At 35.5% G+C, this 13,726-nt stretch overlaps 1 protein-coding gene across 2 annotated transcripts in view; it reads left to right on the top strand.

Annotated features, from left to right (window-relative positions):
• UVRAG (UV radiation resistance associated) overlaps positions 1-13,726 on the top strand; it is a 463,865-nt gene that overhangs the window by 218,856 nt on the left and 231,283 nt on the right. For both annotated transcript variants that reach the window (XM_027848208.1, XM_027848210.1), the window contains 2 exons: positions 10,256-10,343; positions 11,192-11,252. In XM_027848208.1, the coding sequence (XP_027704009.1) occupies positions 10,256-10,343; positions 11,192-11,252 (149 nt within the window). The remainder of the gene's footprint in view (positions 1-10,255; positions 10,344-11,191; positions 11,253-13,726) is intronic.

Genomic DNA, 13,726 nt, shown 5'->3' with positions numbered 1-13,726 from the left:
TGGAATGCAGCCAAGGATTAACTACCCAGTGAAAATGAGGGTGATTTTTAAGGGAAGGAGATGGATATCCAACAAAATAGGGGACTTCCAAACGTTCCTGATAAAAAGACCAGAGCTCAACAAAAAATTTGATCTTCAAGTACAAGATTCAAGAGAGATATAAAAAGGTAAATGGGACAGAAAGATAAGATATGTTGTTAATAAGGGCAAAATGTTTACATCCCTACAAGGGAAGATGACACTTGCAACTCTTGAGAACTGTATTGTTATTATACCATGTTAAAGGAGTATACATAAAGGGGGTGGATATAAGTTGACTTTGATGTAATGATAAAAAAAATTTAATCAAGTAGGTTAAATGGATCCAAGTAAGTGGATTGGTCTGAGCTAAGAAAATGTACTGAGAAAGGAGGAGGCAGACAAGGGTAAATTACATTACAGGAAAAGACACAAAAACCTATTAGAGGAGAGGTAAAGAAGGGCGTGGGATGAGCATTGTTTGAACCTTACTCTCATCAGATTTGGCTCAAGAAGGGAATAACATAATCAGGTATAGAAATCTAACTTGCACTATAGGCAGTAGGAGGGGAAAGGGGAAAGACAAGGGAGGGGGGATAGAAGGGAGGGAAGAAGCAATAAGGGTAAAGGGGAAGAAAAGGGAAAGGGATAATAGAAGGGAGGTGGGACTGTAGGAGGTGCTGGTCAAAAACAAAACACTAGTGGGGGGGAAAGGAGAAAGAAAAGCATAAATGGGGGGGGAAGGATGGAGAAAAAAACACAGATAATAATCATAATTGTAAATGTGAATGGGATGAACTCTCCCATAAAATGGAAGCGTATAGCAGATTGGATTAAAAACCATAATCCTACAATATGTTGTTTACAGGAAACACATTTGAAAAAGAGTGACACAAGGTAAAGGTAAAAGGCTGGAGCAAAATATGTTATGCTTCAGCTGAAGTAAAAAAAGCAGGGGTAGCAATCCTGATCTCAGACAAAGCAAAAGCAAAAACAGATCTTATCAAAAGAGATAAGGAAGGAAACTACATCCTTCTGAAAGGCACAATAGACAGTGAAGTAATATCATTACTAAACATATATGCACCAAATGGTATAGCATCCAGATTCTTGGAGGAGAAGTTCCGGTTGTTACAGGAAGAAATAGACAGCAAAATTATACTAGTGGGGGATCTCAACCTCCCCTTCTCTGAACTAGATAAATCTAACCACAAAATAAACAAGAAGTTAGGGAGGTGAATAGAACATTAGAAAAGTTAGGTATGATAGACCTGTGGAGAAAACTGAATGGGGATAGAAAGGAATATACTTTTTTCTCAGTGGTACATGGCACATACACAAAAATTGACCATGTACTAGGGCATAAAAACCTCACAATCTAATGCAGAAAGGTAGAAATAGTAAATGCATCCTTTTCAGATCATGATGCAATAAAAATTATATGTAATAAAGGGCCATGGAAAGATAGACTAAAAAATAATTGGAAACTAAATAATCTAATCTTAAAAAATGATTGGGTCAAACAACAAATCATAGAAACAATCAGTAATTTCATTCAAGGCAATGACAATAATGAGACAACATACCAAAACTTATGGGATGCAGCAAAAGCAATTCTTAGGGGAAGTTTTATATCTCTAAATGCTTACATAAATAAAATAGAAAAAGAGGAGATCAATGAATTGAGCATACAACTAAAAAAACTAGAAAAAGAACAAAGTGAAAATCCTCGATTAAACACCAAATTAGAAATATTGAAAACCAAAGGAAAAATTAATAAAATTGAAATGAAGAAAACCATTGAACTAATAAATAAAACCGAGAGCTGGTTTTATGAAAAAAACAATAAAATAGATAAACCTTTGGTTAATCTAATTAAAAAAAGAAAGAAGAAAACCAAATTACTAGTATCAAGAATGAAAAGGGTGAAACTCCCACCAAGGAAGAGGAAATTGAAACAACAATTAGGAATTATTTTGCCCAACTATATGCCAACAAATTTGACAATCTTAGTGAAATGGATATATATTTACAAAAATATAAATTGCCCAGATTAACAGAAGAGGAAGTAAAATACCTAAATAACCCCATCTCAGAAAATGAAATTGAACAAGTCATTGATGAACTCCCTAGGAAGAAATCTCCAGGGCCAGATGGATTTACATGCGAATTCTACCAAACATTTAAAGAACAATTAATTCCAATACTATACAAACTATGTGGTCAAATAGGTAAAGAAGGAATCTTACCAAATTCTTTTTATGATACAAATATGGTGCTGATATGTAAACCAGGAAGAGTCAAAACAGAGAAAGAAAATTATAGACCAATTTCTCTAATGAATATAGATGCAAAATTTTTGAATTAAATATTAGCAAATAGATTACAGCAACTTATCACACGAATAATACACTATGACCAGGTAGGATTTATACCAGGAATGCAGGGCTGGTTCAATATAAGGAAAACTATCAGCATAATCCATCATATCAACACCAAAACTAACAGAAACCACATGATCATCTCAATAGATGCAGAAAAAGCTTTTGACAAAATGCAACACCCATTCCTATTAAAAACACTGGAGAGCATAGGTATGAATGGAGTCTTCCTTAAAATAATAAATAGCATCTATCTAAAACCTTCAGCAAGCCTAATATGTAATGGGGACAAGCTAGAAGCATTTCCAGTAAGATCAGGGGTGAAACAAGGATGTCCATTATCACCACTGTTATTCAACACCGTACTGGAAATGTTAGCTTTAGCAATAAGAGAAGAAAAAGACATTGAAGGCATTAGAATAGGCAAAGAAGAAACAAAGCTATCACTCTTTGCAGATGACATGATGTTATACTTAGAGAATCCCAGAGAATCAAGTAAAAAACTACTTGAAATAATAAACAACTTCAGCAAAGTTGCAGGCTATAAAATAAACCCACATAAATCATCAGCATTTCTATATATTACTAACAAAGCCCAACAGCAAGAGATAGAAAGAGAAATTCCATTTAAACTTACTGTAGACATTATAAAATAGGAGTCTCCCTCCCTAAACAAACCCAGGAACTCTACGAACACAATTACAAAACACTTTTCACGCAAATAAAATCAGATCTAAATAGTTGGAAAAACTTCAGTTGCTCATGGGTAGGCCAAGCTAATATAATAAAAATGACAATGCTACCTAAGCTAATTTACTTATTCAGTGCCATACCAATCAAACTAACAAAAATTATTTTATAGAGTTAAAAAAATAATAACAAGATTCATTTGGGAGAACAAAATGTCCAGAATATCAAGAGAACTAATGAAAAGAAATGCAGGGGAAGGTGGCCTAGCCATTCCAGATCTTAAATTGTATTATAAAACAGCAATCATCAAAACTGCTTGGTACTAGCTAAGAAATAGAGTGGTGGATCAGTGGAATAGGTTAAGTATGCAAGACACAATAGTCAATGACTATAGTATTATATTATTTGATAAACCCAAAGATCCCAGCTTCTGGGATAAGAACCCACTCTTTGAAAAAAACTGCTGGGAAAACTGGAAAAGAGTATGGCAGAAACTAGACATAGACCAAAATCTCATACCATATACCAAAATAAAGTCATGATAGGTACATGACTTAGATATAAAGGCTGATACTGTGAGCAAACTGAGAGAGCAAGGAATAGTTTACCTGTCAGATCTACGGAGAACAGAAGAATTCATGACCAAACAGGAGATAGAGAACATTACGAAAAGCAAAATAGATAATTTTGATTACGTTAAATTGAAAAGTTTTTGCACAAACAAAGCCAATGCAACTAAGATAAGAAGGAAGGTAGAAAATTGGGAAACAATGTTTACAATCAGTCTCTCTGATAAGGGCCTCATTTCTAAAATATGTAGAGAATTAAGTCAAATTTATAAGAATACAAGCCATTCCCCAATTGATAAGTGGCCAAAGGATATGAACAGACAGTTCTCAGATGAAGAAATTAAAGCCATCTATAGTCATATGAAAAAATGCTCTAAATCACTATTGATTAGAGAAATACAAATCAAAATAACTCTGAGGTACCACATCACACCTATCAGAATGGCCAACATGACAAAACAGGAAAATGATAAATGTTGGAGAGGATGTGGTAAAATTGGAACACTAATGCATTGTTGGTGGAGTTGTGAAATGATCCAACCATTTTGGAGAGCAATTTGGAACTATGCCCAAAGGGCTATAAAAATGTGCATACCCTTTGACCCAGCAATAGCACTTCTAGGGCTATATCCCAAAGAGATCACATAAATGGGAAAAGGACTTACATGTACAAAAATATTCATAGCAGCTCTTTTTGTGGTGGCAAAGAATTGGAAATTGAGAGGATGCCCATCAATTGGGGAATAGCTGAGCAAGTTGTGGTATATGAATGTGATGGAATACTATTGTGCTATAAGAAATGATGAACAGGCTGGCTTCAGAAAAACCTGAAAAGACTTGTATGGTCTGATGCTGAGTGAAGTGAACAGAACCAAGAGAACGTTGTACACAATAACAGCCACGTTGTGTGATGACTAATATTGATAAACTTAACCCTTCCTGGCACTACAAGGATCTAAGACATCTCCAGAGGCCTTGTGATGGAAAATGCTATCCATACCCAAAGAAAGAACTATGGAAGCTGAATTGTTATTTTTTTTTTTCTCTTCTGTTGAGTTTTGTTTCCTCTTTCTGATGGTTCCTCCTATTGGTTTTAATTTCCACTTACAACATCACTAATGTGAAAATGTGTTGAATATGAATGTAAATGTGTAACCTGTATCACATTGCGCGCCATCTTAGGGAGGGTGGTGGGGAGGAAGGGGGAGAAAAATTTTAAACTCAAAAGCGTATGGAAGTGATTATTGATAAATCAAAATAAATTAATAAAAAAATTAAAAAAAACACATTCACTGCTTGTATCATGGGGGAAAAAATCTATAAGCATTTACATGAAAACAGCGTGTTGACTAAAGAGTAAAAAGGTCGTGAAAAACATTCCTACGGGTGTAAAGAGACTTATTGATTAGATAATTATTAAACAAGCTACCCCAAAGTGTCATGCTATACATACTACCTTTGTTGATTTTTGTATAACTTTTGACTCAGTTATGCACTCTCCTTATTCACATATTGAAAGAATATAAAATTGACTCTAGTGAAACTGGTGAGAATGCTAGAGAATTTAATTTCAGTGTGAAAAACTCTTCTTTATTTAAAACATGCCATCAATTCAGTCATGTCAAAAATAATTGATATGAAATGTGGTGTTTTTTCAAGGAAGCATTTTAAGGCCATTAGGATTCTGCCTAGAGTTGAATCAATTACTATGGCTCCTAAATATAAGTAAGTATGGTTTCCCGTTCACATAAGTTGAAAAAAATCCACAGCACTTTATTAACTACTTTATGTACAAGGATGAAGTCAAACTGATTTCACCAAAAGCTGCACAAAGTAGTTATTTTGTGCACCTGTGGAATAGTCTCCAGGTCCTTGAATATAAAGGGAATAGGATAGTGATTTGTCCCAGACAGCTTCTATCTGAATCCTGTTGAAAAGATGAGTAGGATGAGATGATGAATTATGTAATAATTACATGACAAAGTATGAAATATAATTTGATTATTATAGTTATTTGTCATTTATATAACATTTTATAATTTACAAAGCAATTTACAGATGAGGAAATTGCTTTTGTCTCAAGAATGAAGTGACTAACTAGGGTCACATAATTAGTAAGTGACAGGGCTAGCACTTGAATCTGAAAATGCCCTTTTTCCTATGCTACATGTCATTTTGCAATATCTTTCAAATTATATTCCTTCAAAATAGTTCTCTGATCTACTTGTTCTCTGAATCTCCTGGTCACTGTCCCAGGTCAGATTCTCATCATGAAAATTCTGGACTATTTCAGCAACCTTCTGACTAATTTTGCTGCCTATAGGCTATCCATTCTTCATTCTATCTTCCTTAAATGTTTCTTTCATAAAGCCATGTGTCATAAAGATATTCCTTGCTGTCTTATTATGCCTTTGCTTGTATTGTGTGTCCCTTTCTATTCCCCTTGTCAAATGCCCTTTCTTCTTGGTCTTCCTTTAGTCAAATCCCCATCTTTCAAAGTCCAAAGTAAGCCTTGCCTCCTCTGTGAAACTGTAGTATCATACACAATCTCATGATTTTAGAGCTAGAAAGGACCTTAAATATCATCCAGTCCATTTCCTTCATTTCATAAAGTAGTAAACCAAAACCTTGACAAATTAAGTGACATATAATTTCACATAGCCAGATGTGTGGTAGAGACAGGATGAAAATTCAGGTCCCTAGACTGATAACTCAAGATAGTCTGCTAATGTATCCATATGCCCCGTTTGTTATCATTAGTCCAACTCCTTTCCTTCACAATGAAAGTAAAGTAGTGTCAGAGCCAGGATTTAAACTTACGTCCTGATTCTGAATCTAGGTGCTTTGCCTTTATGCCAGCTTTCTCCTGACTCTAATCTAGGGATGTTTCCATTACATTGACTATTCTGATTCAAATTGAAATCTCTCCTCTGAAGTTTAGCATTTAACAGGTTTGCTACTATTTTTCATTGCTGCATTTTTATCTCCTCATCTAGATTGTTAGATGCACAAAAAAAATAATGTCTTCTGTCTCTTTTGCAGGGCCCTTAACAGTAAACTTAAGGCTAAACACTTGAAACTGATTTGTTGATTGATAGCATTTAGCAATAAATCCTTAATTTTTCTTCTTCTGTCAAACCAGGCTTTAATCTTTGTGTTTCAGTTATCTTAAGTTCAACAAATATTGTTTAAGCACCTGCTTAGGTGAAAGACCTGGTGTTGGATGCTGGAGATACAAAGATGAGACAGAGCCCTTGCTTGACTTTGAAAGGCTGCTTTAAGTGCCCTACTCCCTTTTCCAAATGCATTGGGATTATTTTGGGACTTACACACACACACACACACACACACACACACACACACACACACTAAAAGAATTGAACACATTTTCTAATTTACACTACCTCCTACATTTAGCTACAATTGCTTTTCTAAATGAGTGATTTTGTAATAAAGAAAGCACCACTCCTGGGGAGAAATAGGCCATATGCATAAAACTTAAGACTGTGGTAATGAAACTAGTATAGGCTATTCTTTTCTTTCTTTTTTCATTAATTAATTTATAAGCTTTTAAGTTATAAATTTTTCTCCCCCTCCCTCCTGACCACACTCCCTAAAATGGCATACAATCTGATATACTGTCCACATATAGATCCTATTAAACATATTTTCACATTAGTGATGTTATAAGTAAGAATTAGAACCCATAGGAGGAGCCACCAGAAAGAGGAAATAAAACACAGCAGAAGGAAAAAAATAGCAAATAGTATACTTCAATCTGCATTCAAACTTCATAGTTCTTTCTTTGGATGTAAATAGCATTTTCCATCATGAGGCCTTTGGAGATGTCTTAGATCCTTGTATTGCTGAGAACGGTTAAGTCTTATCAATATTAGTCATTGCACAACCTGGTGTTACTGTGTACAATGTTCTCCTGGTTCTGCTCACTTCACTCAACATCAGACCATACAAGTCTTTCCAGGTTTTTCTGAAGTCTGCTTGCTCATCATTTCTTATAGCACAATAGTATTCCATTACATTCTTATACCCCGACTTGTTCAGCTATTCCCCAATTGATGGACATCCTCTCAATTTCCAATTCTTTGCCACCACAAAAACAGCTGCTATAAATATTTTTGTACATGTGGGTCCCTTTCGCATTTGTATGATCTCTCTAGGATATAGCCTTAGAAGTGCTATTGCTGGGTCAAAGGGTATACACATTTTTATAGCCCTTTGGACATAGTTCTAAATTGCTCTCCAAAATGGTTAGATCATTTTACAACTCCACCAACAATACAGTAGTGTTCCAATTTTCCCTCATCTTCTCCAACATTTATCATTTTCCTGTTTTGTCATATTGGCCAATCTGATAGGTAAATATAGGCTATTCTTTATAGCAGGTAGCTTTATAGCTGCTGTCTCTCCAGACAGTAGAGATGATATACCCTTCAGGTTTATGTCTTCAGTTAGGTGTCTGTCAGCCAGTGCAGGAAAAGGATTAGAGGAAGGGAAAGGGCAAGATCTTTTCTAATTGCTGTTGGAGGGCACTTGTTTTAGCACTGTCAGTGGTTGACTATCTGAGTAACATAAAGTCCTTATGTTTCAGATCAGCTTGTGTGGGATGGGATAATAGGGTAGCCACTGTCACTTTAATTAGCATATGTGCTACTATACCCAGGTGTTAACACTAAATACAGCAAATGTTGGGGAAGGGGGAGGTTTTGTAAGTTGTTCAACTCCCCATACTCAATATGATTCACAGACTTTCCTTCTTATGTAGGGAAGTGAAAGGTATTAAAGCTTAAAACTGCACTAAGACATTTGGGACATACTGACATCTCTGATACACATTAGAGTTATTCAGTTTTTAAGTTCCCAGGAATTCAAAAACATCAGTGACCAAATGTGGAGCTGAGAGTGGGATCTGGGATCTCATCCCTCTCCTTGTTTAGGATTCGAGAATTAGTTATCTGTAAAAATTAGGAGGTTATTTAAAAAACAAAGCTACTTCACTTGGACTACGCTGGGTGTTATCACAGTTTTATAAACTGGGAGTGGTCTTCCCAGCTGTTTAGAGATGTAAGACAAAGTATTAAAATTGAAAAGGTAAGCAGAGAACAATCAATCAAAGTAGTTTAAGGAATTTTGTTTTGTTTTTTCCTTTTGTTTCTGGCTAGCTTGAAGATTGCCAAAGAGAACAGCTTTGAGGCTTGCTCACCTAGGGAAGATTTGCTCTAAGGAGTTAGGGCTTTCCCCTTGGATTCTATACACGAATGCTGACTTAGTTGGGGATCAAGGATTTGGGGGCTAGAAAGGGACTTCATACAGATGTGATGTTAAAGGGAAAATGGCCTCAATTTGCCAGTAAGGTAGTACATATGAGTATACATTCATGAACAGTGTCAGTTCAGTTACATCCACAGAGGATGGCTGAGACTTGTAGTTATAAAAAATTAAGTAACAGATACTATTAACGAGAATATAGAGGAACTATAGAGATTAGACGTCTTCCCCACCCAACTCCCATAAACCCACTCTTCTTTTGAACTTTCCTACTTAACTTCCTCTTCCTTACCCCCAGGTCCACAGTGCTAGTATCATTTTCATTTTTAGTCTACATATACAGTCAATTGCCAAATCTTGTCATTTCTTTCCCCACAATTCAGATCCATGTCATTCTCTCTACTAACAAAAACTCTACCCTAGTTGATGCATATATTACCTTTCTTGGACTACTACAATAGCCTCCTAATTAGTCACTTTACCTCGTTTCTCCCCATTCCAATCCATCCTTCACATTTACCAAAAGGATCTTCCTAATTATGTCATTCCCATTTTCAGCAAACTCCAAGAACCATTGCCTCCCAGATCAAATATACACCCTTTTATTTGTCATTTAAAACTCTTCACAACCAGGACCCTTCCTCTCTTTCCAGTTAGATTATTATTTCACTTCCCTCCATGAACTTTCCTCCCCAGTTTGGCACACTTGCTGTTCCTCACACATGATGCTCTAAGACTTATCCTTATGACTCCAGTGATCTTTCACTGCACTGCCATCTCTTAAAATCCCTATCTTCTTTTAGCTTCTTTGAGGACTCAATTTCAAAGCCACCTTCTTTCTGTGGGATGCTGCTAGCAGTGGGATATCTTTCTCCATCCTCTTGCCTTCCTCTCTCTGTGGGATGCCTTCCCCTAAAAGGTTACTTTCCACTTTGTATATATCTTGCGTAACCTAGTTATATACATGTCGTCTCTGTTAGAATGTAAACTCTGTGGGCAAGTACTGTTTTTGCGTTTTCTTTATGTCCCCAACACTTATCACCAGCATATAGTACATATTTGATTGAAATCACTGTAGTAGTTAGTTTTGTTGGTCTTTCCATGATTGTTTGTAATCTTATGAGGAGATAAGATTTAAAGAAAAAAATAATGCAAATCCTGAAGAATTTCAGCAGGTAGAGATGCAACTCTTTCTATGCTTGGGAGCTTGGCTTGAGACAGCTAGTCACATAGCTGAGGATGCTATACAGAAAAATGGCTTTTTGTTATGGGCAAATTTACCTTTTATAAATAATTTTTTTCCTTCCTTAGAGAACTATTTTTGAAGACTAATGCACAGTTGACAATTCGATGCAGGCAATTGTTGTCTGAGCTTTCCTATATTTACCCCATTGATTTGGTAAGTTATACTGTCTAAAAATGATTTTCCCTATACACCAATTACATTCCATTTTGAAACGGCCTCTCTCTAAACCAGAGGATGTTCTTATCTTAGGTTGTTAATTAGCATAGAATCTTAGGGTTTAGAACTAGTAGGGATCTTACAGATCTAATCCAGCCCCCTAATTTTAAAGACATAGGAACTGAGGCTCAACTCAAAGAGCCTAAATTCAGGAACATATTGGATTGAGTTTTTAGCTCATCTGTGTTTCTACGGTTTGATTTATTAATAATTCCGAATTATTTGTCACAAGTAGTCAAATGAATTGTTACAACAAACTCCTTATATGTTCCTGTCCACCTTTAAGATCTAACTGATTAAATGATTTATTTTTATTTGTCCTTGGGACTTATTTTAAAAAATATACCTTGACTATATCCCCAGGTCTTTGGATTATGAATCTATATTCTCTGAACTAATGTAGAAAACAGAATTGAAGTGACTGTCAGGAATTTTTACTTGAACAGCAACATTACCAGACCTGATAAGTTCCTTTGTTTATTTTTAAATTAACAAATGATTTAAAATTTGAAATTTGGGGAATGGAAAAGAATGAATTTGTTAATGGTAATTGAGGTAGTTTATAATAATTTATTAAACTCATTTTGTATTTGTCATCCTGTATATAGGAACTTTTCAAAAGATATTTTGGGATGAAAATTTCTTATGGCTTTTAACCTGGTAACATTTTGAAATCTTGAAAAGAATGCTTAAATCAATGCTGGCTGCTGAAACCTCTGAGATTTTATTTAGAATTTTCTTAACTTGTTAAGGAACTGATTTTGTGTCTTTGGTTAAATTCACAGAATGAGCAAAAGGATTATTTTGTATGCGGTGTAAAGCTGCCTAATTCTGAGGATTTTCAAGGTATTCTTTTTTCTTTAATTTACTGGGAAGACAGTGGATATTTATGTATACTGACATAAGAGTGTATTTTAGGAAGTCAGTATGGGAATTAAAAAAATACATTTATATCACCTTCACGTCTATGGAATATTTCTTGAGAATTTTCATCTGTTTTATGTAAAATGTTGTTTACTAAGCTTCATGATTCTGTAAATTCAGAGACTTAGAAGATTTAGAGCTAGAAAATGACCTTAGGGATCAGCCAGTCTTCCTCATTTTGTAAATGAGGAAGCTAAGGCTCAGAGTTTTTTGTTACTTGCTCAAGATCACACCTTTAGTAAGGAACAGAGATTTCAAGCCACGATCTTTTGGCCCCAAATCCAGTGCTTTCCTTGTATCTCACTTTCAGACTCTCTGTGGAGTAGTCCCCAAAGGGCTCACTTTACTCAGGCAGAGAAAGGGAACAAGTGGCCTAGATAACAGTTTGTTCAGTATCTATTTAATGAACATTTATTAACTGGATTTTGCGGGCAGAGTATTGTCTTTGGGGGCTGGGGAAGAGGAAAAGTTGGGAGAAAAGATGTGTTCCAGCCATTAGGAGTTCCTTTGTCTATGTTTGGATAAAGCACAGATACCTAAGTTCTTTGGTGTGCTCCAAATAATTGCTCTGATTTATGTAGTAATATAAGGTTTACCAACCAATTCCCTCATGATAAGCCGATAATGGTTTTAGAAGTAGAAGCAAGACCACCTACATCTTATGGGTCAGGAAAGTCAGGCTCAGGAAGATAAGTTCCTTGAAAGTAAAACTGTCATTCTTTTGCCCTGCTGTCCTCAGGATCTAGTACAGTGCCTGGGACATAGTAGGTGCTCAGTCTATTTTGGTACTTAATTTAGTAAATGAATTGCTCAGGACCACATAGCTAATAAATGAGACAGATGCAGAATTAAGTACAGGTTTTCTTATTGCAGATAAATAAACTTTCCACTTGGCTGTGTGGGCTGTTGAAAAGGTAGTTTCCTAATTTGAGACTTGGAAGACTTTCTTTCCTATGCAGGAATCTATCCTATGCAATCTTCCTAAATTTCTATAATTCTGAGGCTTGTTGGATCCTATCTGGGGTGGCAAGTATATATAAAACCATAAGAAATTATCTAGTATAGTCGTTTAAAAAAATTAACCCTTACACCTAGGCTCAATAAAATAAAAATTAGAGTATTATAAACTTCATTTTACTGGTGAATTTACCCTTTAAAATTGCAAGAATGGTTCATTTCTTTTACTAATTGCTAGTTTTTGTTGGCTTGGACCTCTAAGGCATTTGGGTGGATTATAATACAACTGTGTGTTTATGGATAATTTAAGTTTAGATGATTAAATTGATCAAATAAATCGTCCTAGTTAGGCAATAATATTCTTGTTTTCAAAGTGACAGAAAATTTTTTTTCTGATTATCTTTGTGCGTTCCCTGTTAGAAAAGTTTAATTTTTTATCACGATATGTCCATAGTTGACCCCTCCCCACCACCTGCTTTAATTTTTTTTAAATGTAAGCACTGTGCTGTATGTGAGAATATATGTATCTTTTAAGGATTTAAAAGGAAAGTTTGGAGGCAGCTAGGTGGGGCAGTGGATAGAGCACCAGCCCTGAAGTCAGGAGGACATGAGTTGAAATCCGGCCTTAGACCAAACACTTGACACTTACTAATTGTGTGACCCTGGGCAAGTCACTTAACACCGTTGCCTTAAAAAAAGGTTTGCTAGGCTTTAGACATTCAATGAAATTTCATTGTTATGGGATTCTCTTCTTATTTACCCTCTTAAAAATAATGTCATTTTTCCATTAGACATGTGGAAGAGTAATGGTTAGGTATTTGGGCTTATAACAGTCTAGAAGAGTCACTTCAACAGCTATTTGTGAAGCATTTCCTGTGTGCAGAGCATGTGCTTAGATGGCAAGGCATAAATAAGACAGAATTCCTGCCAAAGCTGAATTTTGTTGTGAATTGTGACCTAGCTATCTTCTGACTCTAAATGGAATCAGTATCTTGCAGCATCTTTTTCTTTGTTGAAATTAGTGAAGTCTGGTCCCAGTCAGCTTTCTCTCCTATTGTAAGAGTATTTGAATAGACATAGAAATTTTCTTAACATTGTGATGTAGACTAAGTAATGAAAATAATATGATACCAGTTTAATTCATGGTTCCTATCTCCTCCCCACCTTTCTTGGATAAAAATAGCTCAGCATGGCTTTCTCTCTGATATCAACTCAATCTGTTTTTATCTTGGCATTTCAGATGCAGACCCATCAGCTTAAGTTCCAAATTTAGTTGTTTGCCACATAGTAAGTAAGCATTTAATAAGGGCAGTTATAGGTGAAGCATTGCGTAGAGTGCTGTCCTGGAGTTAGGAAGACCTGAGTTCAAATGTGGCTTCAGGCATTTACTAGCTGTATGACCCTGGGCAAGTCACTTAACCCTGTTAGCCTCAGTTTCC

Source organism: Vombatus ursinus, unplaced genomic scaffold, assembly GCF_900497805.2.
Source record: "Vombatus ursinus unplaced genomic scaffold, bare-nosed wombat genome assembly UNPS02005659.1, whole genome shotgun sequence".
NCBI classification, from domain to species: domain Eukaryota; kingdom Metazoa; phylum Chordata; class Mammalia; order Diprotodontia; family Vombatidae; genus Vombatus; species Vombatus ursinus.
The sequence above is the reverse complement of the archived record's forward strand: the minus strand, read 5'-3'. Positions and strand labels throughout refer to the sequence as shown.